The 27,450-nt window shown below is 34.6% G+C and overlaps 1 protein-coding gene across 1 annotated transcript; it reads right to left on the bottom strand.

Moving 5' to 3' along the window:
• Positions 1 to 96: 96 nt before the first annotated feature.
• On the bottom strand, positions 97 to 27,436 carry ATG3 (autophagy related 3). Its single transcript, XM_032348938.1, has 12 exons — positions 26,956 to 27,436; positions 23,345 to 23,386; positions 19,560 to 19,609; positions 16,794 to 16,864; positions 15,191 to 15,298; positions 11,382 to 11,431; positions 9,121 to 9,202; positions 5,863 to 5,897; positions 5,459 to 5,614; positions 4,551 to 4,678; positions 2,033 to 2,101; positions 97 to 367 (listed from the first exon to the last, which is right to left on the bottom strand). Exons 1-12 carry the CDS (start codon positions 27,025 to 27,027, stop codon positions 286 to 288), a joined length of 945 nt encoding a protein of 314 aa, XP_032204829.1. The 5' UTR covers positions 27,028 to 27,436; the 3' UTR covers positions 97 to 285.
• Between the last annotated feature and the right edge of the window lie 14 nt (positions 27,437 to 27,450).

The following is a 27,450-nucleotide window of genomic DNA, read 5'->3' as shown; positions in this document are numbered from 1 at the left end:
AATACTCTTATCCTGTAGGAGATGCTTCTTCATTTCCAGAGTTCTTATTTAAAGAAAACACTGTTACCATATTTTGATAAGAAGAAAGAAAAACAGTCTCTTTACACTCATTTTTATTAAACAAATAAGTCTGGTAGTGGAACTTTTTTTATTTAATGCATAAACATATAAGTCCCTTTATTAGAGAAATTGTACATATTGGTGAATATGGTCAATGGTCACATCTATGGGTTAACTGTTTAAAAATCAGAAACAATAATTAGGATAGATTCTATGCTCTCTCCGTTACATTGTGAAGTGTCTTGTGTAGTCATATTCTATTGTTGGAATGACAGCTTGTACAAACTTCAAGAAAATTAGAAGATACCTAAAGGTCTTTAGCTAAGGAAAACAGATTGGTAAATGGTACTATGATTTAAACTAACATGTAGTTATCCTATTTCTCAGAAAAAATATGTAAGATAAAATCTTAAATCAAGTATATTAAAAAAATTCACTCATGCAAGTTTGTGTCTATTCAACATGAGGTTTCTCTATGACTTTAAGACTGCTCAACCCATTCCCATTTAATATTTGAATGTGAAACTTCCTAATGAGTTCACAGGAGCCCAATTATTTTGATATAAAAATAAGGACAGGGGTGTTCATATTTAAGTGAGTGGGAAATGGTTCCTTTACTGTTAGTCTGCTAGGTTATGTTAGAAACAAGGCAAACTTCACATTATTAGCGCCACGTTCTAAACAATGAATCTTGGAACACAGAAAAAATAAAGTAAAATTTTTTTAAAAATTTAAAAAAATAAAGAAAATAAGGCAGGGTAAAGAATATAAAAGCACTGAAGCAAAAGAGAAAAAAATAAAGCAGAAACCATCTGTAAGGACTGATTCTAAGTTTATGTACATAAACTTGGAAGACTCTGTGTTTAATAATGACTCATCAATTCCCCCAATAAACATTAAATTCTTAATATTTCTAAGTACTGTGGAACACAGAAAAAAAAATCAAGATTTTATTAGAAAGAGTCCACTGTAGCTACAGTATCTTCCAAGTTGCTACCTAGCCTCCAATACAGAAACAAATGCTCAAGTTATGCATCACACAGTTTCAGGAGTAAATCTGGTTTGGACCAAAAGTTCTTGGTTTTGAACTTTCAATGTCAAATATTATTAGCAACTCTTTAGTTTATCTGTAATTCCAAGACAGAGGTGACCCCTCTCAGTCTACATCTAACACTGAGTGGCATGAACAATCAAATGTAACATCAATCTAGCACTAAATTAATTCAAATTATTTGGCATCTAAATCACTGATTTGGGCTGCTTTTGATGAAGCCATGCTATAGGTATATGTACTTCAGTATCCAGCAGTTGACTTAGTTTCCTCTTGTCAACCACAGAGAGCTAAGTAGGAAAATCATAGTAAGATGTGAGAAGGGTGCTTTTATCTGGAGAAAACTGTATTTTAAGAATATCTGAAATAAACTTTGTGTGTTTTACTTTTTAATTAGCCTATCTGTTAAACTGAATTCTTTGCTTCAGAGACCTTAGAATGACACAACCTAAGTTTACTTTTACATGAGGGAAGCACATTTTTTGTTAACAGTTAAATTGGAAATATACTTAGGGGAAAGATACTCATGTGTTATCTTCTAAATTAGTAGGTTACTCTTCTTTCATCAATAAATTATGCCCATTGAGTTTCTTTTCCATCAAGAGCAAAGGTTTTATATTAAAATGCTCTTAGCCATTGCCTCTTGGACAAACAAAAGAACTGGCAAGCTGCTGCCTAGAAAAGCACATTCTGACCTTAGGCTCTGTAACAAGGCAGAGCTGACTGGTGCACACAGGGACATGTGCTAACCAACTGAACAAAGCAGAACTATCACAATGTAACATTTCCCAAATAAAGACTTGTACTAAGACTTCCATTATGAAGGGCTAAAACAAGTTATAGGTACTGTGGCACTAACACTGTACCACTATTTCCCAAAGAGGAAAAAAAATACTAGGAACCAAATATAGGTAAGGATACATATGAACACCAAGTTCTCCTCCTCCTTCTGCAACAGTCTCAATGATTTTCTTCATCACCTCAGCATGCCTAAAAGCAAAAGAACAAATAAATATTATTAGCATAGATCAATTAGATCAAAATAGGAAAAGCAAGTTTTTGTTTGTGAAGAAATCTACCTTATTAGTGTCAGTGATTTAATTTTAACATTAGTTATATTATAAAATATTTTCCTTCCAACAAGTCAGGTTGTTGAGAGTCATATACAATGTTTTACTGGAACACAGGCTAAATTTTTAAAGTCTAATCATAGTCAAAACACAACAGCACTGCATTTCCTGTAACAGGAGTGGAAAGAGTGGGGGCAAGGGGTAGCACAGCAGAAAGCCAGAGAAAGGGAAATCATGCCAGGGTATAATTGCAGAGCAAGGACTGTCTGCTCAAAGAAACAAACAAGAATTAGACCAGGAAAATTCAAAAAAGCTACATGGTGACAGGTAATCAAAAAAACAAGGACATTTTTAAAACGCTGTCATTTTGACTATTCAAATATTAAGAAGAGAATAAACCAAAATTGGGTTTTAAAAAAATTTAACTTGGTTAGAGTTAAGAAGTTTATATAGTTTGTCTTTGTCCTAATGCATATTATAAAATTTATCTGATTTTCTTTTCCTTTTTTTTTTTTTTTTTTAAATTTGAGGCAAAGAGCAAACAAAAAGCATGGGGTGGGGCGGTGAAGGAGATGAAAAGCAGTTTCCCAATGAGCAGGGAGCCTAACACAGGGTTTGATCCCAGGACCCTGAGATCATGACCTGAGACGAAGGTAGACCTGACCCAAACGTAGACGCTTAACTGACTGAGCCACCCAGGCACCATCTGATTCTATTTAGAAATGATTTTTTGGCTTTATATAAAGAAATATGTTTATCTGAAGTTTTTGCCCAATCCACAAATCTCTTCACAGTCAACCAGTGTCTTTCCTTTACTACAGAAAAATGCTATCAAAGTAATTGCCTAAGTATATGAACTGAGAGAAAGGCAGTGCACAAAAGAATGGTCTTTTAGATATATTCTGGCTTAAATAATGCTGCTTCAACTTTTATGAGTATAAACTTCATGACAGAGGCAGGCAACTTAGAAGATAAGAGTAAATGTATCAGCTCCAAGAATCCAAAAACATAATCTGATGGCAAGGCCTAAAATGTACTTGAAATCTCACCTTATAGACCCCCAGCTTTTTTGCCCTATTACATTACATTGCATAACAGTCATTTATTAACATGTTTAACATTAATTACCAGTTAAACCTCTTCATTCTTTTCTGGACTAAAATTTACATCTGAGAGAGACATGCCTCATTTTGATAAGCACTGTCCTAAAACCTCAAACCACTAAAGGAGTGGGTAGAGTAAAATAAAAACCTTCTAGATAATATAAAACTAAAACTAATGACTCTTGAATTGCTTTTCAGTTAGCAATCTTAACAACTCTTGGCATAAAAAAAAGCTAGAAAAATGAACAAGGCTTTCTATATGATAAAGTTTGAGAATCAGGAGGCTGCAAAAAATGAGAAAATATTAAAGAATTTTTAAAAACTAGAATGTTGCATCAAATTAGTCAATGGAATACCAAATTTTTCATCTCAAAAATACTGTTACCAGAATTTCTCAATGTTTTGCGAAAGCTACCCATTAGAAATAACTGAATAAATCATGCATACAGGCTCCGTTTACTCATTTGGCCCAATAAAAAAATAAAAAAAACAATAAAAAAAAACAATAAAAAAAATAAAAAAAATAAAAAAATGTTTTGAAATCACTGTTAAACGCGATAAAAAGAAAATTCCAAATTATAAAATGCACCTGACTTAGTAGGACTGAACATCTCTCAACTGAAGAGTAAAGGAAAAGAGAACTCAGGCGCCTGGGCGGCTCAGTGGGTTAAGCCGCTGCCTTCGGCTCAGGTCATGATCTCAGGGTCCTGGGATCGAGTCCCGTATTGGGCTCTCTGCTCAGCAGGGAGCCTGCTTCCCTCTCTCTCTCTGCCTACTTGTGATTTCTCTCTGTCAAATAAATAAATAAAATCTTAAAAAAAAAAAAAATTTAAAGAGAACTCTGCATACATCTCCCTTCACTAACCAATAAAAAGAGATAAATAGGTCATGGAGAAAAACACAAAGATAACTTCATATTCCACATTCATAGGCAGCTACATCACAATAGGGCAAACCAAGTCTAAATGATGGGTATTTTTTTAATCTAAAAAGCATCTTCTAAATTATTCTCGGAGCTAAAAATAGTACTAAAATCACAAAGATCTATACTATAATTAAACACACAGAGAGAGCAAAAAAAATTCTTAATGAATTTACTTAAATTGGTGACTTTTTCCTTTTTCTTTTATGTTTTAGCATAAGAAGATTTCTAAGAAAGACAAAAGAGAACTATACTTGCTTACTGTATTTCTTCTGTTAGGGCACTTTGGATTCCCAGGTAATAAATCCATGAAGTACCCACAACACACATACACACATACATACCTGCATGGATGAACTGAACACATAGGAGGTGGTGGGAGATGAGGGTGATTTTCAATGGTCACTGTTTTCTTCACATGATCTTGACTGATGTCTTCATACATGTGTTCAACTGTTAAAGGCTGCCTTTGCTGAAACAATAAAAAAATGTTTTGAAATCACTGTTAAAAAAATTTTAGGCCTAGATTTTCATGTTTAAAATATATTTATCTCCACCTCACCTGTAATACAGATTTCCAGACTATTTAGAATTACCAGACTTTTGGGGAGAGAGTTTATAATACACTTATACCAGGGAAGGGAGGAGAGTGGAGGAGTCTGTATATCAACGCTATGTGACTTCAGCCACCACCTAATGCAATAAAGATCCCACAAAAAAACAAGTTCATGGCTGTCAAACATTTTATAACTTTCTATTTCATCTTTTGGGTGTATTTCGCTTTACTTTTTTGCTTCTCATTTAGAGTCGTAAGAATGACGGTTAAAGCAAGTTAATTTTATTTCAGTTATCCTTTAATTCAATTAATAAATTAATTAAAAAAAAACGGTTTTCTGTCTTAAAGAAAAAAAACACATGCCAATATGATCATTCTGTAAATGCCTTATATACCCACGAAATTTAATATAATAAATTAAGTTCAATTTCCCTTATATTTTGAAGGAGTAACCCTCAGGGACCAAGCAATAAATACTTAACAGAATATTTCTGTTTGATTCTTAGTAGTGTTATTGTCACACAGAATAATTAACAGCTTAAAAGAAAGAATCAAATTCAATATTAATCATGAAATTGTAAAACAAACGACTTCTAAAATTTAAAAGGCAACAATATATACCCACAGACCTAATGATAAAGAAATTAAATCCAACAATTTGAAACATTTACATTAAAATATATTTTCTGTTTTTACCTCATCATAGCCGAACAACCATAATCGTGGTGTCTGGTAATATTTATCATAAGTGATATAAAGGTCGTAAGTTCTTGTTTGCAAAATAGCATCTTCACCTCCAGCATCAGTTTTAGTTTTACAAGCTTCTACTATTTTCCTTGTGTCTAGGGTAGCCTGGCAATACAGGAAGAAATTTAAACCCATTAAAATCAGTATGAATATGACAATTAGGAAAATATTTTTCCCACCCTATGTATTTTTTTAAAAAACAAATAGAACATAAAGCCAAAGCTAAAACATTATATACTATAACCAATACAAACATATAAATAAAGGTTTATTAGAAAGATCAAGATACTACTAGGAATACTAATTCCCAAGCTTAGTTAACTAAATGTTAACTAAAAATTCAATTTACAAACCTCATCTGTTTCCAACAATCCACTTTCTTCATATTCTGTTTAAAAAGCAACAAAAAATTAATCAAGTTCAAGAAAATTTCCTAAACCAAGCTATATATTACTTCAGAGTATCATTCAAAACCTGGGCTTTTGCTTTTGTTTTTAACTGAAGGTATCGAAAAGGTATGAGGGACCTGATTTTATACTTCCAAAGCAGCAGATTCTTTAACTGACACAGGCAGAGAAAGTTAGTTTGCCAATGCCTGGTCCAAGCTACAGCCTATTAGCAATACCGAACAGCATCCTGATACTGCAGACACTCAGTGACTCCATCGCATACGCAAGGCTATTTACATAATTGCATAAAATGTGCTGATTAAAATCATCATAGGCTTCCATGTTGCTGGATCCAGGGGTAAATTCTCAGTTTTCATCTTAACTGATGTCTCACAGGGCCATCTGGATGATTTAGCCCCACCTTCTTTGACACTTTACTTGGCTGTTAAAATATTATATTTTCTGGCTGTGTCTCTCACCTCACAGGCTTCTCCTTTACTATCTTCTAAGCTCGGTTCTTTCTCAGCTCAACTTTTTAAAACTCTACAGCAGCCAAGGGCTCAGTTTCTGGACCTTGTCTTTTCTCTATCCACTTACTCCTTTGATGATTTCATCTAGTCTCAATGGCTTTAAATGCTAATAATTCCTAAATTTATCATTGGCTACACACTTGGATATTTATTTACTTAGAGCTCTACTGGAATGACTAACATGTCGCAAATAGCACACATCCAAAACTGAACTCCCAAACTCCCCCTCCAAAGCTATTCTAGTCCTATAATTTTCCTTATCTCAGTTAAGACATCTTTCTAGACACTGTCTAATATCCTTAGAGTCACACTTGACTATTGTCTCTCTCATGCTACTCCCCCTCAGCAGCAAATCCTTTTGACCCTACCCTCAAAATATGTCCGGAATTTTGTTTCTCATCACTTTCAATATTACCACTTGAGCCTAAGTTATCATTTCTTGCCTTGATTATCAAAACAGCCTAACTACTGTCCCTAAACCTCTTCAATCTGTTCTCAATACAGCATTCACAGTGATTCTGTTAAAATGTTGTATGGCATTCTAAGTTCCTTTTCTACTTAGAAAAACCCTCTAATGGCTTCTCATCTCACTACATTAAAGCCAGGGCCCAAGGTTATCTCGCTGACTCCATGCCTTACTTCTCTGCTTCTGTGCTTGCTCCTCTCTGAACACAGCATATTTATTTTTTTAAAGTAAGTTCTACACCCAATGTGGAACCTGAGATCATGACCCTGAGATCAAGAGTCACACACTCTACAGACTGAAACAGCCAGATGCTCCTGCTCATGGGTATTTTGTATACACCACACAAGCTCCTATCTCAGGGCCTTTGCATAATTCCTTAGATATCCAAATAGCTTGTTCACTCACTTCTTGCCAGGCTTTACATAAAACTCATGTTCTCAACTGGGTTTTTCTTGACCAACCTATTAAAATAACATCCTTTCCCAAGATCTTCTGTCCCATTCCCCTCCTTTATTTTTCTCCCTAACACTTATAACCATCTAATACAGCATCTGTATTGCTTATCTATTATTTTTTCTATGTCTCCCGTAACTAGAATATAATCTCCATAAGATCAAATCTACTGTTTTATTTCTAGTACCAAGAAGAGTACCTGATACATAGATAACTATCCTGCCCAGTGTTTATTGAACAGGGAATGAAAATTGCCTGTTAAAGTAATTGTTGTTATATTACCTGCTATACCATCAACACTTTTTTTTAAACAAAACCCCATATAAAGCAATTTTTTTCCTTTAGCTCTGTCCAAGAGAAATGTAATAAAACACACTAAAAAGATGTCAGGTATTTAAGGCAGTCCCACAGCTTGTACTCTAAAAAGAATTTTTACTCATAGTATTCTGTCTACCCTTCACCCCAGCTTGGGTAACTACACAATTCAGACTGATGGAATCCAGAAACTACTTGTATAAGAAGGTGGTGCTGACAATTATAAGACATTCAGGTGCAAGTGAAAATAAAAACATGTACATTTGAAGTTCAGGAGATCTGGACTGGAGGCTTAGATATGAAGTTGATCATAGAGATGGTATGTAAGGTTGCTGTGAGCAATTTGGGTTACAAGTAATTAATTTTATTTCTTCAAAGGATGGGGAGTTTACCATAAAAATAAGGATAAAACTCTTACTAGAATTCAGGAACAGATCTACACCTAGGTTTCATGAGAACTTAAAAGTAATTTAAGAAACAAAGCTTAAAAGTCCTTTAAGGTGAACCTAGGTGGCTCAGTTGGTTAAGTGTCTGCCTTTGGCTCTGGTCATGATCCCGCGCTTCTAGGATCTGATTGAGCCCGGAGTCCCAGTCAGGCTCTCTGCTCAGCTGGGAGCCTGCTTATCCCTTTCCTTCAGCCTCTCCCCCTTGCTTGTATTCTCTCTCGCTCTCTAACAAACAAACAAACAAACAAACAAACAAACAGAAGAAAAGGTACTTTGAGTCAAGACTACTCTGGCAATTTGGCTATGTGTCACCTCCTTATCCACAAACACTACTTGCTGTTTTGGTGCTTCAACTATACTTGGCACCATCTTCCACTTCTGCATGCTAGAGAACATTTTTTTTTTTTTTTTAAGATTTTATTTATTTATTTGTCAGAGAGAGAGCGAGCGAGAGTGAGCACAGGCAGACAGAGTGGCAGGCAGAGTCAGAGGGAGAAGCAGGCTCCCTGCGGAGCAAGGAGCCCAATGTGGGACTCGATCCCAGGACGCTGGGATCATGACCTGAGCTGAAGGCAGCTGCTTAACCAACTGAGCCACCCAGGCGTCCCTAGAGAACATTTCTATCTCACCATAAATTCTATGTATTTGGTTAAAAAAAAAAAGGAAAAAAAGAAAAAGAAAATACACAATAAATGAGCAAACTTTGTTCTGCTCTGAAGTAGTTTTTAAGAATTAGCTTAAGAATCTGCATCTTCAAACTTTTAACTGCATTAAAGATTTATGCCTAGGATGTATCCCACTGGAAAGAGTGCTTTTAAGGCTATGTCCTAGGTAAAGTACAACAGTCCAAGACTGCTCTGCACTAACTAAATTTAAACTAAACAAAATTCTCTCTAGGCTGTTTAATGTTAAAATCTAGAACTCAATGGAGTACAATTCTTGTCCACTTCAATTATAAATATTTCAAAATCAACATTCTAGTGTGATTAAAGAAAATCTAGAACATAAATACCTTCCATATCTGCAGCTTCTCCTTCATCTTCTTCTTCCTCCTCCTCACATATTGCTGCGCAATCTTGAAGTTTTATACTGTCCTTTGAAATAAATTATATTTAAAGTCACTCAAGTATGTTCATTAGTTCAAACACCAAACACTCATGTGTCACCACCGTGTAAACCACTGAGAAAATAAGAGCGGTAAAGACAGTTCTTATCGTCAAGAAACTCCTATTCCAGTGGAGATGACAAACCCATAAACCAAATATGAAAAGTGATGTGCTAAGTACTGTCACTGAAAAATATAAAAAATATCATAGAAGCATCAAGAATCACCTAAGCTAACAATTTAACAATTTTTGCACTTCCAAAAAACAGTATTTTTGTTAACCAATTCATTAATATTAGGAAACTGGTTCAGAGTTATAATTTACATACATAATTTAAAGGAGAAAAAAGATACATATTTGTAAATCACAATACATTTGTAAGTTAAACTTACAAATTATTAGTAAATAGTTAAACTACTATAAATGAAACATATGCTAATTTGTGAACAATATTTTAGGCTGAATTAAGTAAAATTACCGGACTTTAGTTATTATAACATGTAAGATTTCAGTTCATTTTTTAAACCATATGTGCACTACAATAAAAGAATAATACCAAAGACAAGCCTAATACATAATTATCATTTCACAAAATCAATTATTCTAAAAATCTGAAGTCAATGTAGTAAAGTAAAAAAAAATTGCATACTAGTTTCACCTAATGTACAATTTTACTTAGAGAAGACTCCATTTACCACTAGAAACTTAAGTTGTATGTTATCATTAACACACCCAAAATGTGAAACCAAAGACGATAGTATCTGGGTAATTATTAGATGAGCCAGTATCTAACAAACTAATCATTAAGGGAAATTTTAATCATGTTGATGTTATGGTGATCATACTTGAAACAGAAGAATACAGTAGAAACCAATAAGAAAGATTAATACTTGGGTCTGAACAAGTATTTTAAGAAATTATAAAAAATAATGTAAATTTTATATTAAATAGGAAATGACAGGAAAGACATTCAAGTTGTACATTATTCTAAGCAGTCACCCTTTAGTATGATATAAGGATGTTAAGTGGGATACCAAGTACCATATTAACCATTATTGCATTTTTAAGAAGTTCTTGAATTACCATAAACCTATCAACAAAAGCTATCCACACCACTCTGCCATTTATCATTCCCAAAGTCTGAAGTATATACAATTAACGGCTGGAGTAAACAAGATTTTCTGAAGGAGCAAAAGCCATTTTGGTGATTTCTCTTTAGTTGTTCAAATTCTCCAAAAAGTAGAATTTCAGAAAGATGAATTTTCAGGCCAATGAACTGAAACTTAATCCCTAGCAAGCATAAAACTGTACATTGAAAAAAAAAAGAAAAACACTTGTTTTAGTTTCTAACACTTCCTGTTAAGACCCAGTTATGAATCCCAAAAGTTCCAAATGACAAAAACACACAAAAGAGAGTATCTAAAACTAGTAACTCTTGTAGTAAATGTTTCATAAGGACAAAAAAAAGTCAATTACTCTGTCCAAATATTCTATCCTCTAAGAGATCTGTTAACAAAATAATTAAGCAAAGATAAGGGTAAAGGCATTTTGTATTATTTTCAAATCACTTCAAACAAATATAAATATATGAAAACAACTGCAATCATTTTCTAGTATGAATAGAAAATTTTCAAGGAGAAAAATTTCACCCAGTTACAGATTTTTACTCCCCACTCCATAATAAACCATACAATAAAGCCTAACCGATTTAGCTTTCACTCAGTCAAAACACATTATTTTTTGGATGATGTTAAAGTCTTACCTTAAAATTTTCAAAAACAAAATCATCCATTCAAAATAGCAGTAAATTAAGAAACCGTAGTACATAAACCTCAAAAGTCTCCATTTACAGAACATTTGGTACTTGTACTTAAAAATAAAAAGCGATTTCTTTTAAACTAGCCTAGGAGCCTTACCAATTGGTGAAAATTAGTAGTTTTTACCAGTTACAATCTCAAAAAAATTTTTTTAATTGTACAACAGACTAAAAAAATAAGTGCTAGGAAACAGCAGTTTTGATATAGGAAAGTGAGAGAAGAAAAAAACAACTGGAATTTTAAAAAGCTTGAAAATAATCAGTTTGAATAAGTATATACACACACACACACACACACACACACAAATAATTATGTCACTGAATTTACAAATGTAACTAATTAACCAGTACCTTGCTTTCCAATGTAATCTCCTTAACTGCTTCGGTTATTCCTGCAATACCTGTTTAAAATTCAAAAAAACAAATAAAATTGTAAACATCTTTCATTTGCTAGATTTGAGAAATATATAAATGCTTAAAATTACCTAAATTCTCACAACTGCTCTGAAACAAGGAGGCAATGTTAGCATTTTATAAATGAACTCTAAAAGGAGTAAAACCAAAAGCACTTTTTAAATTGAAATAAAAAAACAGCAATGTGATATTTTACTATGAATTATATTCTACTCTATCACTCATTTATTATTCCTCATTTACTTTCCCAGTATGAGTCTCTATCCAATACATACTCATTCTCAAAGTGAACACATTAGACTATAGGACTCATATTTATTTTTATTTAAAAACACATCAAAATTTTCTTAAGGAGAAACTAATGTAATTTGTTTCAGAAATCTAGGACATCCAGAAGTAGTAATACCATATCACATTTATATGGGGTTTTCTATTTTACTGTTTCTATAGCTTATTTCAGCCTTACAAACACTATCTTTTGAGGTAATTAATCAATCATTTCTCCCTGTGAAGAAACGAAGTCTCCAGAGATGAAATAACTTACTTGAGTCTCATAGTTAGTGAAGAAATTGGGATTCAAATCCACATGTGCTAACTTTTAGTTCAATGTTCTGTTCACTGCTCCTCATTAAGCAACCACCTTGAACCTACTTGTGTCAATGAAGGGGGCATTAAGCAGATGGGAGCACCACAACTCAGCTAAATAATATTTCTAACTCAAAATACATGTCACTGTTTTTTTTTTCTTTTTTAAAAATTTATTTGTCAGAGAGAGAGAGAGTGAGCGAGCACAGGCAGATAGAATGGCAGGCAGAGGGAGAAGCAGGCTCCCTGACGAGCAAGGAGCCTGATGTGGGACTGGATCCCAGGACGCTGGGATCATGACCTGAGCTGAAGGCAGCTGCTTAACCAACTGAGCCACCCAGGCATCCCCATGTCACTGTTTTTAATTCGCAAATTCAACAGGATGAAGTACATTAATGAAAAAAAACAAAACAACAACAACAACAAAAACAACCCTACATACAAAATAAGCTTTGCCCCTTTGTTAATCTTCTAAAACCTTTATGTATCTGCTTAAAATCTCCAACCTAAAAAATAACTCACTTTCGCTAATATAAAAGGTCAAAATCCACAGCTCTAACATAAAGCTTTTACTTCATAGTTTTTCTATAAATTACTACATAATAGATCTGATTATTTCAAAACAATAAAACCCAAATCTTAGCACAATGAATTGGTATTACAAATGATTCACTGAATCCAGTACATAGATAAAAACAATAAAACCTCTTCAATCCATCCAAATATAATAATGTAATAGTATCTGACTAAACCAGACTCTTCTAAGAGTAGGAGGACATATTGGCAAAGGAAAAAAAAGCTCAAATGACTCTAATGAGAGTAAGATTCTCAAGTACTGTGATGATTAATTTTATGTCACCTTGGCTAGGTTATCCTGTCCCAATGTTTGGTTAAATGCCAGTCAGGATGTAGCTGTCAGGGTGTTTTTTAGATTTTAACACTTAAATTCATAGACTTTGAATAAAGTAGATTACGCTCTATAACATGGGTGAGCCTCACCCAATCAGCTGAAGGCTTTATAAGGGAACATTGAGGTGCTCAGGAAAAAGAAAGAATTCTGCTTTCAGACTGTCTTCAGACTTGAGTTGAAACAATCAGTACTCACCTGGATCTTCAGCCTGCTGGTCAGTTCATCCTGTGAATTGCATTCTTGCTAACTCCCACAATCATGTAAGCCAATTCCTCAAAATAAATCTATCTATACCTATATACCTATATCTATATACACATCCAATTTTTCTGTGTCTCTGGAGAACCATGACCAATACAAGGGCTAAGAGAAATAAAAGAAACCTATGAAAAGCAAGGATGAAGCAAAGAGAACTGAAGTGAATAAGGAACCAGGCACATGACCTTCTAAGTTAATTGGAAGCAGTGTTTTAATCAAATCACAATATAGTTTAAACTGAAATTCTAAGGATAGCTCTCCAGCAGGGCAAACATTTTTCAATTCTTGAATTTCTGTAATAGATTTTCATCAATCCAATCACACTGACGCCTACTTATTTCTGTAAAGAATGCCTTTGTAAATATGCACCTAGATTCTGAGCTAGTGATTAAGAAATAGAATACAACCAGACATCAGAATAAGTCATTTACTTGACACTAGAAACACAGTGCTATAACTAAGGGCTCTAGTTAGTTAGTCCACTGCCCATATCTTCCACTACAGGAAAACTAAAGCAGAGCAGCTGAACAATTTCAGAAAGGTCAAAAGATAAAAAGTCCATCTACCAGTCTCTCAGTGGGGGCAATAGGATGATTTTTTGAAATCATTTAAAAAAATTGTTCAATCTACTATTTTCTCAAGGCCTGGACTTTAACACTAAGCATCAAGAAACAAGTTTCAAATCAAGAAGCCCAAGCCCTGAATCTATGCCTGTATCATCACAAACACATGATACTGTCCTTTTTTAAAAGTAGAGGGAAAACTGACCTCAGAAGGTAGTTTTTCCTGAGCAGATTACTTAGCCCTAGACAACTGCAGTGGGTCTCAACTGATGGCAGCAATTTTGCCCTTCATGGAATATCTGGCACTGTCTGAGGGATTCTGAGTTATCACAACTGGGTGAATACTACTGGTATCTGGTGGACAGAGCCCAGAGATGCTGCTAAACATTCTGCAATGTACAGAAAATGCTACATCAAAGAATCACGTGGCCCAAAATGTTAGTAGGGCTAAGGCTGAGAAACCTTGTTCTAGTACTACTTCTGGTATACTTTCTAGGACTTCGAGGGAGAAAACTTACGTTTTAGTATTCTCAATTTAAACTCAGGACACGTTTTCCTCATTAAAGTCAAGTCATAATGGCATTTATATAACTATGCAAATTAACTATTAACTTATACTTAACTATGAACTGACATTAACTCATAGTACTTTATATAATATATTTATATAACTATGTAAATGCAGATTAATATATGCTGCTATAGCTAAGTTAGTATAGCTAAGTTAGTATGGCTAAGTTAGTATAGCCATAGCAGCATATGCTAATGTACATTTACATAGTTATATAAACATAGTGGCAAACTAGGTTTTTAGGACTTGAATAAAAATTCATCTTCAGACTTACAAACAACTTCTGCAAACATACACTTAAAAAGGCTTGAATTTAATCAATTCTTTTAACACAAATTTACTGAACAACTTCTGTACCAGATACTGTGACAGATATTGAGGATACAACAGTGACTCTACCTAAGGAGTGTGGTCCTTACAATCCTCTTATAGTCATTCAACAAATAATTATTAACTACTTTAAAATGTCAGGTCTCTGAGTAAAATAAACACATATAGTTCCTGTCCTAAAGCTAATCATTCAGCAATGGAATGACATGTAAATAAGGAATTCTAAAGCAAGCTGTATGCATACTCAGCAATTTTGTCCTTCTTATTTTAGAAATAAAGAAAATGATAGAGGTATTTTCAAATTGCTACTAAAGTAGCAGTACTAGAGAAATTTGGTATATACTCCAAGGGCATTTTTTCTTTTTTTCCAATTTGTCTTCCTGCTTCTTTTCAGGTAAAAAAAAGTCTATTGGGACAACTGTGCCTTATGTATCCTTTGTTTTGTTGTTTTTAAATCAACACTGTAATAAAAGATTAGAAAATGTTTAAAACAATTTAAACTAATATATGTATTCTATTCTCCTCTTACCTGTGTTATGATAAGTATCTACCCATCCCCCATCACCATCATCTTCTTCAATGATAGCTTCCAATTCATCTGAATACTCCATCTGTTTGCACCGCTTATAGCATGGCACTACAAAAAAATGACAAGTACAGTTACTAGCACATAATTTGCTTCATATAAATCTATTAGAAAAAAGATAATTTATTCTATTTTAAGGAAATATTATATTTCACTTCTAATAAAAGTGATTAAAAAGTTGTATTTAGCCCACAGACATATTAATGATCAGGTTTATCTTTCCCTAAATAGCTTTGATAGAACACAAGTAGAAAGGAAATATTCTATGTATTCTTTACCCTGATGGTCTCTGAAGAACAGCAGGCTACAGCCAGAGATGATACTGTTCAACTTCAGGCTAATGAATAATAAAACCTTATTTTAATAGCTTCACTCTCAAAACAGGAAGGGACCACCTGTCATTCTCAGAGGTGGTAGGGGTGACCTCCAGTTTGCAATGTTATAGTAAGTTTTAATATGTATTTCATAATTCATGTAAGTTTCAGGCATTTATAATGGATAAGCCAATGTAAAAATTCACTGAACTGCTACATTTTACCATCTTATACAATACTGGAGCCAAGTTTTTCATATGGTATATGTGTCAATTAACAGGTATTACTCACATAAGTCTAAAACTGAACAATTATAATGTAAAACCATGATAAGGTAGAGCCCAGAAATGGCTATTAACCTCTTGACTTTTTTAAAAAACAAGAAGGTTATAAATGATCAATTCTAATAAGACATATGCTGTAGGAAAGAAAACTGATGTGTTATACATATTTTCCCTTTCTGTAATAGATTAGAAAAAAATCAATGCACTTTATGTGATCTGAGAGGGACTATAACCTTCTCAAGCTGTTTTCAAATTAACTTCATAAATGAGAAACTAGTAGTTTAAAAAACATTTTTTGTTCCTAAAGACAATCTTTCAAAGACACAACGGATAATAAATCTTTAGCTTGGAACTTTTAGCCGTCAAAGATAGTATCAGTTTCATTTTTCATGACTAATGCTTACATCTAAAGAAGATAAAAATCAAATAGCTAAAAAGTTTATAATTATAAAGTCAACTTAAAAAAAAAAAAAAGGCAACTGCAATTCCAAATTCCAAATTTGCTGGGCTCCATTCCTTCCACATCTTAAAACTAGACCTTTTTTGGCAAAAAGTAGCAACAAAAAGGAAGGAGGTAAAAATGAAATAAGGAAAAAAATACTCTAGCAATAGAACCCAGAGTTCCATCAAATTTCCAAATTTCTCTATGGGTTCAATCATAAATTAAGATCAGTAAATACTAAAGTTTTGGGTGCCTAAGTGGCTCAGTTGGTTAAACATCCAGCTCTTGGTTTCAGCTCAGGTCATGATCTCAGGGTCCTGGGACTGGGCCCCACATCAGGCTCCCTGCTCAGCAGGAGATTCTCTCTTGTTTCTTTTGTTCTCTCTCCCTCTCTGTCTCTCTCAAATAAATCTTTAAAAAAAAAAAAAAAAGCTAACTTTCTTCTGTCATTTTTTAAAAATATAACTCTGTGTAAAATTTACTAATATATGAAATATAATTCTTACCATTTTTGGTGACCAAAAATTGTTTGCCTGTTGGTAGGTATGCCTTCACTTTCAATTCTTCCCCAGTAGCCCTTTAAAAAGAGCAAAGAGCACCAAAATACAATAACTACTTTAAAAAGCAAAGACAGAAGATATCACATGAAAATATCAAAATTACACAATCCACACTCTTGAAAAAACTGTTTTAGGACTAGTTTCAGAAGGATGTTGTTAAGTGATGTATGTTAGGGTATGGAAGAACATAGCATTGCAAGTGAAATGTACTAAGAGAATTTAGATTAAATATCAAAAAAGACAGAATAATATAGAACTATTAAGAAACTATTATGTTTGCCTCTAAACAAAAAAGAAAACATTGTTCCCTAGGGAGTATAATCTCAGACTTTTAATTCTCAAGTACTGCTCATCTTCAGCTCTAGAGAAGGCAGAAAAATATCTGTAGGACATTACATAACAAAGTAGGTGGCTGGCAAAATCCCTGTTCCTGCCACTCGATTAAAACTGGAACAAAGAGAAAAAAGATGCTTTGAATCACAACATGATAATATTAAAAAATATGACTGAAAACAGAAAAAAAAAACCCCTTTCACTGAGTGTTTGCTAAGTATACGACTTAGAACTCTAACATGCATTATTCTTATTTACTCCTCAGAACCCTAAGAGGTAATATTAACGTCCCCATTTTAGCTAAAAAAAAAAATCAGACTGCTCAAGGTCAGAAAACCAGAATATAGAAGAGCAAGTGAATCCACGGCTCCTGCTCTTACACTACAGTCTCTGTGTGTCAGAAGCAGCTACACCATTTCTGATTTTTCGTAACTACTCTAGATTATCTTACTAAGAATTTGTTCTAAGATTCTTCTGCAGGTAACCTAATGGAACTGGCTGGAGACAGAGGGGCATGTGTTACCTGTCACAAACATCTGAACAAAAATTCACCTTATCAAAGCTTCAGTCTAAAGTTGAAACCATAGATCTGAGCACAAGATAAAGGCAGAAAAAGATCTACTATCTTAGTAGCCTTCTAGACTTCTTTAGACCATTCTCAAGTGTCAAAATCAATAATGACATGGCAATGCCTGAAGTTCTGAGTGAAGAACATACAATACGGTCATGATGACACTTGTAGACATGAAACTGTAACATGGAAATAACCTGTTACTAGCACAGGTTTAAAATGAAATGTTCCTTTGGCCCCTATATTTTAGCCAGAAGTGTGGACACAGGAGTAGGGTATAGGTGAGTTCTAAATAATACCTCAACTATCACAATTCATAAAGTGAACTATCCTGTCCATATAACATATTTCTGTAACAATACTATAAATTGTATGTCTGAACTAATCAGACAAATAAGGACTATCACAAAGAAATCTGAAGAGAATGTTTATTATATTGAAGAAAATCCCAAATTAGTTCCTTTTATAAAACAGGTATTATTTTTAATTTTATATACCTATTTGACTTGAAATACATAAAAATTATAGACTAGAATGAAGACAAATATAATTTTAATAGGTAATTTATAATCCAAAAAAACCAATCACCCTTACTAAATCATCAGAGAGCTGCTATGATATTAACTCAATTTTAAATATGAAATAGAAATGCACGTTAAGGAAGACAAGGGCATAAAAATAAATGAAACTGACATTTTGGTTTTTCTTGGTACATTAAGAAATAGTGTTCTGAAAGACAAAGAACAATTGATAAAAAGCAATAAAACTATTTTGGGTTAAGAGTCAAATACAAAAACTGAGAACAGAATAGGCCACAGATAAAAGAGAGTTCCAACTTTGGCTTAAAATAGTTTTAACTATTTACGCTCTGAATATGAAGGAAAATATTATCAGTTCTAACTTCATTAAGTTTAGAACCTCTGTTCCCAAATTAAACTATACCTTTCAACCACAAATGAAAAAGTGTCATTAAGGGAATTATAATGAAAAGAAAAAAGAATATAACAAGTTGAACTATTTATATCCAAACAAGATGATAACTCCAAAACAATTCTAGCCTAATTAAAATAGCTCTGCCAGTACTAGGATCACCTTCTCAGCCATAGTCAGGTGGTTTTACCCTAAGTTCTTGAACGTAATGAAACAGCATTTGTTTTAAAACATCCTCTTATTATTCAGAATACTTAAAATATGTCATAAGATCTGGTAAGTTGCTTAAATTACTTTTTTTACCTTACTTTTACAATTTAGTGAAAAACCAAAAATGTAAAAAATCTATTACCAAGCAGATTTCCAGTTACAAACTTTAATGAGTATCATGAACCTTCCTTTTCAGTCAATTCCTAAAATGGGAGCATACTTTGAACCTTATAGAAAGTCTTATGACTAAAAATCCTAAGGCTTTGAAAAATATCTGGATTTATTAATGTTATAAAAATATTCAGGAGACATTTTAATTTGAAAAAAATGAGCTGGTCTTAAACATTATTTTTTAAAGATCCACCACAAAATCAGACCCAGACACTATAGAGAAAAGGAATACTAATAAAGGAAGTTTAAAAATGTCTCTTTTACTCTAACAGAGCAAATCAAAACAGGTATAACAGCCAATTTGTCAGTCAGCCTTTGTATTATTTTAAGTATGCCTTTATTTTAAGTATCATGGTCAAACTGCTTAACAGAAAAATCTACTAGAACAGAGTTAAATTGGTCATTCTAAAGTTCATGCCCTAATCCATTTTGCAAACTGCTGCAATTATAATGTCATACATTTTACTAATTTATATTCCTGACTCAAGATTACTTACCATTGCCATGTTGGACAGTGGTGGACTAAGTGATCTCCAGCTGCCACAAACTATTCAGGATTTAAAAGGAATATAAAAGAAAAGGAAAAAGAAAAATTAACATCACTGAATATAAGATGATAAAATACCAAAGTGATCATCCCATGTAAGCTTGATACCCAATAATCATATAAATGCAAACAGCACCAAACCTGCTCTACCACTGTGATGGCTCTTGATTATTATTAAAACTGCAACATTTTTTACATCTGTAAAATTTAAATTTTGGAAGAAAAAAACATTGAGTGCTATTGATTTTAAATTCAATTTTTAAATTGGATTAAATAATGCCAAAAGGATACAACATCATGAAATGAATAAAAGTAACAGTGCAGGACTTAAAATTTCAAAAAAAAAACATTTTAAGGATAAATAAGATGAAGACAGATTCCTGCTAGGGGCTGAAAACTCAATGGAGATCTTTGAGAAAAGGATATAGGCCTATGATGTAAGAAGTTTATGACATCATAGTGCACATTTCTCTCTCTTTCTCTTTTTTTAAGTTCGGATAAAGCCCATTTTGTAAGCTTTTTCACATTAACAAGAGTGACAAATGTAATGCCAAACAATAGGAAAAATTAGAAGCAAACTGAATCCTCTAACACCTTAGGCTTTCTGGGCAGGTTGAACACTGAACAAGTTCTTGTTTTTCTTCAGGAATCAAAAACAGACTCAGGAAGAGTTTAACCTTCTGAGAATTTCCATTATACATGAGCATGACCTGATATTTCTATAAGACAGAAATCCTGCTTATTCTTGAGAGTAAATGAAAGAAAGTCTCTTAAGGGTTAAGTGCAGTGTCCCAATTCGGGCAATACACACACATACTTTCCCAATTCTATTTTATAATAGCTCTAACTTAAATTCATGTATTGTTTGTGGTTAATTACAAAGCAAAAAAAAAAAAAAAACAGTACCTTTAATCTTCCAATGTTTGTCTCAGAAAAGAATGTCTATATATAATACTCTATTTTCATTTGAGAGTAAAATTTTATAAAGTAAGTTTTCTAAGAGTAATTTCTTTCAAGAAGATACATTAACAAGATTTAGCAGCATATTTTCAACAGCCACTTTTCGAATGTTTCTGTTCTTTTATTTCAAAGAATCTTATTATTATTAAAACTAGTTAGGTAAAGACAAAAACCCAAGTGAAAACAATACTCCCTCCCTAAGTTTTAAGGATTTTAGGTCACTGTAACCAGATGCTATCTTCAACTCTGCGGTTACCAAGAACTATTTGTCATCACCAAAAAAGGAGAATTTAATTAAACAAAATGCAAGCAAAACAAAGAGTTAAAAATTTAAAAATTCTCTAACGATACTGCCTTGTCACAAGACTCTAATATTTTATTCCCTAATACCTCCAGGAGCATCTATTAAAAAAATAATAGGGGCACCTGGCTAGCTTAGATGGCAGAGCATCTAACTCATATCTTGGGGTTTTGAGTTTCAGTCCCACGCTGGGTGTAGAGATTATTTAAAAAATAAATTAAAATTCCTTAAAAATAACAAAACACCAGAAGGTAAGAAAAACTCTAAGGAACATAGAATTGCGCAGATAATTAGTACATGTGTACATCTGCCCTCATTAGCAATGGTCATTATTGCAGGCTTCACATGCTCAAATGAAACAAAACATAAGGCAGACTCAAATTTCACAATTCTCAGTATCACTTGCAGCAGCTTTCTCTTGGTGATTAAATACAATACTGAATAACTCCAAGATAAAACCAGTTATTAACATTTTGGTCAGGAACTTTACCCTTCAAGCTATTCTACTACTAATACTCTACCTGAGTCATACGTATGTATATTAAAGTAATTTTAGTCAGGCAATTCTGTATTCTATAATGCCTACACCTCCTTTAAACACAGTACTTCGAAAGAAAACAGAGAGCTGAAGGATAATAATCAGAAGCCCAGAAACAGTAAGAGAAAACAAATAAATAGATCAACTCTATCTGTTATCAAAACCAAATTATCTCTTATTTTCCGTCCTCTGGACTCATTCTAACTCAATCCGGCATATGAGGTGGGTACCCAGCTGACCTAGTTTTGCCTTGCATTTTTTTTAAAAGAAGGAAATTCATAAACTACTTAATGACACACATTAAGTGTTATTCATCTATCCAATGACCACAGACTTGCATCTCTAAGGTCAATTAGTCATCCTCCCATAGATAAAGCCAAAGAGTGTAAGAAGAAAAGCAAACTTCCATCCCTGCTCCTGATTACAGATAGTTTTAAGAGCCAAATCTAAATTACATCTCTGTTTGGCAAGAAAAGTTAATAATATCAAAACTTAGTTTTGGGGTGCTTGGGTGGCTCAGTGGGTTAAAGCCTCTGCCTTCAGCTCAGGTCATGATCCCAGGACCCTGGGATCCCGCATCAGGCTCTCTGTTCGCTGGGGAACCTGCCTCCTCCTCTCTCTCTGCCTGCCTCTCTGCCTACTTGTGATCTCTCTGTGTCAAATAAATAAAATCTTTAAAAAAGAAAGAAAAAAAAAAAACAAGCTTAGTTTTATGTGGCATTCCAGGTATTAAACTCATTGTGCCTAAGGCAGAAGAGGTCCATTAGACAATGTTTAGACAAAACCCCTCATTTTACAGACAAGGAAACATGAGGCCTGTGTCACAGCTTGGCTTTGCCCAAATCAGAAAAGAAATAAGAGAAATAGGTCTAGAAAGCAGATCTCCTATGTTCTTTCTATACCACCATGTGTCTTCACTAAAAAAAAAAAAAATATTTTTGGATAACAGATTAATTCAGCACACCATTCTCAGAATTCACAAAGATTGGGGACTCAAGAGATTCCATCACTATTGAAAACTGAAAGATCCATTAATTTTTAGGCTTGAGGTCTTAGAATTTACAGCAATAGCCAGATCGTAAAATGTGCCCCAATTCAAAATATTTCTTTCAAAACAGTAAGTAAAGTTCTATTGCCAATGAGTGGTAATTTTAATGAAAGTTAAAGGTGATACTTAAATAAATTCTTTGCTATTTATTAAGACTAAAAAGTAAGTCTGATGCAGCCATAACTATTGAGGAAACTAGAACGTAAAAAGATGTTTAGAACAGTATTTATTTCTTCAAGGATAACAGAATAAACTACCTAAAGGAAAATGAAAGCTTTTATTATATAGCTTTGGTGAACAAGTGAAATGATTCCTCAAAACAAAGTTCTATGTTAAAAGTTCAATAAAACACAACTCCCCTATAAAATAGACATCAGTTTCAGCATTAAACAGATTCAACATTAGTTGGTTAGTAGAAACAGTAAAAGAATTGTGAGAAAAAAAATCAGCATTAACTATGTAGCAATAAAATATTTAAGCTAAATACTGAAAGAAAATTTAATACCCAAGCAATGAGCCAAAGTTTACAAATGAAAACCACAAAAACTCACGTCTAATGTAAACAGAGGAAAGACAACAGCAAACACCACAGAGCCCACTGTACAGCCTCAATATAACACAAATATGGGTGAAGGGTAAATGACCATCAGAATCTTTTCCATTCCCTCTCCCACCTCCATTTCTAAATAAAGAGGAACTACAGAGAAATATGAGAAGTGGCAAACTGAGAGGGAAGTTACATCCTCTTATGGGAAGTAGAAATCCCTTTTAAATTGCTAATAAAGCCAAAAGAATCAAGATTAAAGTTTAAGATGTTTTCTTATAAAGAAGAAAGACCTCCCAGGAAAATATAAAATATAATAGCTTCAGAAAATCTTTAATACTCACCTCTTCTGGGGTGATAACACCTGTTTCCTTAAACTTTGATTCCTAAAGAAAACAAAAAGAATAACATATTATATTCTTTCACTTTCAAATTAAAAATGTTTGTGGGCAAGTATTTGCCTGGCACCCTTCCAGGCAAAAGAGCACACACAAAAAAAGAATCTATCACTGGTACCTAACCCCAAAGAATATTCAAGTCTAATGAAAGAAACTGACATTAAAATAATTACAATTTGATCATCGCTTTGGAAAAACATTAAGCCATACAATGATTTTGTAAAATGACCAAATATCTTTATTTTACAGAACAGTAAAAATGTTTTAAAAATGTTTAGGGACATCTTATTATTCAGCCAACATCTTCAACATCTCATTTCAATTCAGTAACATTAGAAACCAAATCTAGAAGTCATAAATCATTTAATCCTTTCCCATTATTATCTCTAAGATATTGATACGATATTCTCTCCTCTAAAGCAAAGATGCTTTTTACCAGATGTTTCTAATTTTTAAATTAAATGTAAGATTTTGTAGTACAGGCCACAAAAATGGAAGGATTCATTGAGGATTATTCATTCAACAAGTATTTACCAAATAACCATTATCTGCCAGGCGCTATTTGAAGTAATGGGGATATAGGAGCGGATAAAACAGACCAAACTCCTCCTTGTCCTCATAAGGAGTTTAAACTCTAGTGGAGTGAGGAAAGCCAAATGGTAATGAAAACCACAAGGGAAAAAAATGAGGCAGCAAGGCAACTAGTCAGGGGTGGAGGAGAGAGATGGCTATTTAAATTAGGACGGTGGGGCGCCTGGGTGGCTTGTTGGTTAGGTGGTCAGCTCTTGCTTTCTGCTCAGGTCATGATCTCAGGGTCCTGGGATGGAGCCCCAAGGCAAGGCAGGCTTCATGCTCAGAGTGGGGAGTCTGCTTAAGGATTCTCTGTATTCCTCTCTTTCTGCTCCCCTTCTTCACACATACAGGCACTATCTTTCTAAAATAAATAATCTTAAAAAAAAAAAAATAGGGGTGCCTGGGTGACTCAGTCGGTTAAGCAAGCGTCTAACTCTTGGTTTCAGCTCAGGTCTAATCTCCGGATCATGAAATCAAGACCTGCATTGGGCTTCACGTTGGGTGTGGAATCTGCTTGACTTTCTTTCTCCCTCCCTCCTCCCACCTCTCTACAACTAAAAAAAAAAAACAAAAAAAAAACTAAACAAATAAATAGGATGGTTAAGAAAACACTGATAGGTGACTACTGAGCAGTGACCTTAAAATGAACAAGCCAGAAGACTGTAAAAGAGCATTTTAGGCAGATGGTGCAGCGAATACAAAAACCTGAGGCAACAGAGTATTAAATGGAGTAAAAAAGAGGTCAGACTGGCTCAAGCAAAAGTGAGCAAGGAATGAAGTAGCAGTTGAGATAAGGACCTCTACCAATTAAGTAGAGGCATGAAGATCATATAAGGACTTTGGTTTTTACTATGCCATGACTTTTCTTAAATTTCTACCTGCTAAGATAAGTCGTTGTTTCTTTCCAAAGGATTTAGTTTTTCCTCCTTGCTTCTTATGTCTAGCAGGAAAATACAAGGGTTCTCTCTCTAAACAGGGACGGGCAAGGAAAGGGTCAATAATTCTGCTTCCCTTACTAATGAAAATACATACTGATAAGTATATACTGACAAGCTAACACATTTTAAGTTTGGAGAGTAAGTAAAATGATTACTCAAAATACAATCCTGTTATAAGTTCAGTAAAATACAACTGGCTAGTAAAACAGAAGTTTGTTTTTAAAGATTTTATTTATTTGACATAGAGAGAGAGACAGACAGACACACACACACAACACACACGCACGTGCGCGCGCATGCAAAAGCAGAGGGAGCAGCAGGCAGAGGGAGAGGAAGAACCAGAATCCCTGCTGAGCAGAGACAGACTTGGGGCTCCATCCCAGGACCCTGGGATCATGACCTGAGGGGAAGGCAGACACTTAACTGAGTGAGCCACCCATGAGCACCTAAAACATCAGCTTAATATTTAATTTGGGAACTTTTTTTTTTACTCTTCTCTCTCTGAAACTAATAGAGTTTAACAATCTTGTATTATTTGAATGCTGAATATCTAGGTAGACATGTTTCTGAAAAATGACATGCAAAATAATAATTTGATTCAAACATCAAAATTGTTTTCAAAATTGACTAATATTAATCAAAAAAATTTCACAATAAAAAAATATATAAGCGGGACGCCTGGGTGGCTCAGTTGGTTAAGCAGCTGCCTTCGGCTCAGGTCATGATCCCAGCGTCCTGGGATTGAGTCCCACATCGGGCTCCTTGCTCCGTGGGGAGCCTGCTTCTCCCTCTGCCTCTGCCTTCCACTCTGTCTGCCTGTGCTCGCTCTCACTCTCTCTCTCTCTGACAAATAAATAAAATCTTAAAAAAAATATATATATATATAAGCATAGCAAGAATTGGAATTTTCATTTATAAACTTTTCTTTTTTTGTTTCAAACTTGGCCCAACAAGGTATCATTTTAAAATCAGTCTTGGAAATAAATATAAAAAAGTACACGACTAATTATTTCCCTTTGTCATGGAAAGGGAGCAAAGTAAAACTATCCACTATTCTTAGCATACTAAAATACTTCTTATAAATAGGACCAACTATATCCAAGGATATTTCATCCCCACAGTTAAGATCCGTAAAATTTTCATTGAAAGCTGAAAAAACAAATACAAGCACTTAAGCAAGAACTCCTTATTCATGTATTCTAATTGTTCACTTATCAGAAAGGAAAAAGTTACAATGACTAAAAACTTGAATGTACTTCTAGAAGTTTATCTCTGAAAATTAGTCACCGTTAAAACAGCTAATCTATTACAACTTTTATTTTAAAAACGCCGTATGATTGACAAAGCAAAAAAAAAAAACCAAACGAGTAAATATATCAATATATCTAGGATAATACTGCTTATTAGCCACGAAGTCCAGGATTTACAAATAGTTTTTCGGCTATTTTAAAAACTCGGAAAGGGAAGCTTTGCTGTTAGCTGGGTTCAACCATACTGACAGAGATAATGTTGCCATTCACCTTGTTCCTCTGAAATCTAAGAGGGGACCTCAGTCACCACTTACTATTTCAAACTCCTAATTATTATAATATTTTAATTATTTTTATAAGAGACTTTCTATGAAATTTGACAGAAAATAGTGACATGTCATTTTAGTACCCAATTCTGATTTCGTTTTTAAAAAGGTAAGCAAAACCCTCGTTTAAAAAGTTTAAAAGACTTTCCAATGTTAAGATTTAACGTTCTGAAATCCACTTAGAGGCCGACCACCTTCCAACTTGACGTACCCAGATGCGCCGGGTTCTGACGGGTGGCGACAGCAACGCGCACACAACGTCGCTGCAAGTTTACCTGAGGAGCCCGAAAACCTAGAGAACAGCTGGCTAAGACGTCAGTGGGGCTGCACCCTTTTCTGTGTCCCTCCCTCACCACCTTCCTACACTTTTCCCCGCCGGAAAACACGGTGTCCCTCCCGGCGCCGAGTCCTCAATCCCTGCGGAGTTGAGCGTGTACCTGACAGCCCCTGGCAAGCCCGGCCTGGCTTACCTTGAGGACCGGGGTCAGGTACTCAGCCACTTCCAGTGCTTTTCCCTTCACCGTGTTAATCACATTCTGCATCCTGGGGCCGGAGAAGCGGCCGGCCCCGCGACGGGGCGGGAAGGGCAGCCGGGCAAGGGACCAGGAGTCAGAAAAAAGCCCCGCTGCAGCCGACGCGCATCGGCACCCGGCCGGCGGCACCCGAAGGGACGGGACAAGACGGGACGCGACGGGACGGACTGGTCGAGGGGGAGGGGCGGCCGGCGCCAATCGCTAGGGCAGGGCGCGCGCTGCTCGCCACCCAGGCAGTGGGTGGCGGACCGGGCCTAGGTGTCACCTGGCCGCAAGAGAGGACAGCAGGGACCAGGCGAGAGTTAGGGGGAGAGGCGGGCGCACGCGCACCCCTCTCCTTCTCGTGAGCTATCGTCTCCCCCAGGCTTCACTCGCGCCCCTTCCGGCTTCCCCTTCTCTCTCTCGCCGTACCACCGCCGCCACCTGGGCCTC

This window comes from Mustela erminea, chromosome 1 (genome assembly GCF_009829155.1).
Source record: "Mustela erminea isolate mMusErm1 chromosome 1, mMusErm1.Pri, whole genome shotgun sequence".
NCBI lineage: Eukaryota > Metazoa > Chordata > Mammalia > Carnivora > Mustelidae > Mustela > Mustela erminea.
The sequence above is the reverse complement of the archived record's forward strand: the minus strand, read 5'-3'. Positions and strand labels throughout refer to the sequence as shown.

Coding starts and splice junctions, on each gene's coding strand:
- ATG3 (XM_032348938.1), bottom strand. CDS start 27,027: ATGCAGAATGTGATTAACACGGTGAAGGGAAAAGCACTGGAAGTGGCT. Junction 15,299..16,793: donor ATTTTTGGTCACCAAAAATG/GTAAGAATTATA, acceptor ATTTTTTTGTAG/TGCCATGCTATAAGCGGTGC. Junction 11,432..15,190: donor AGATACTTATCATAACACAG/GTAAGAGGAGAA, acceptor AATTTTAAACAG/GTATTGCAGGAATAACCGAA.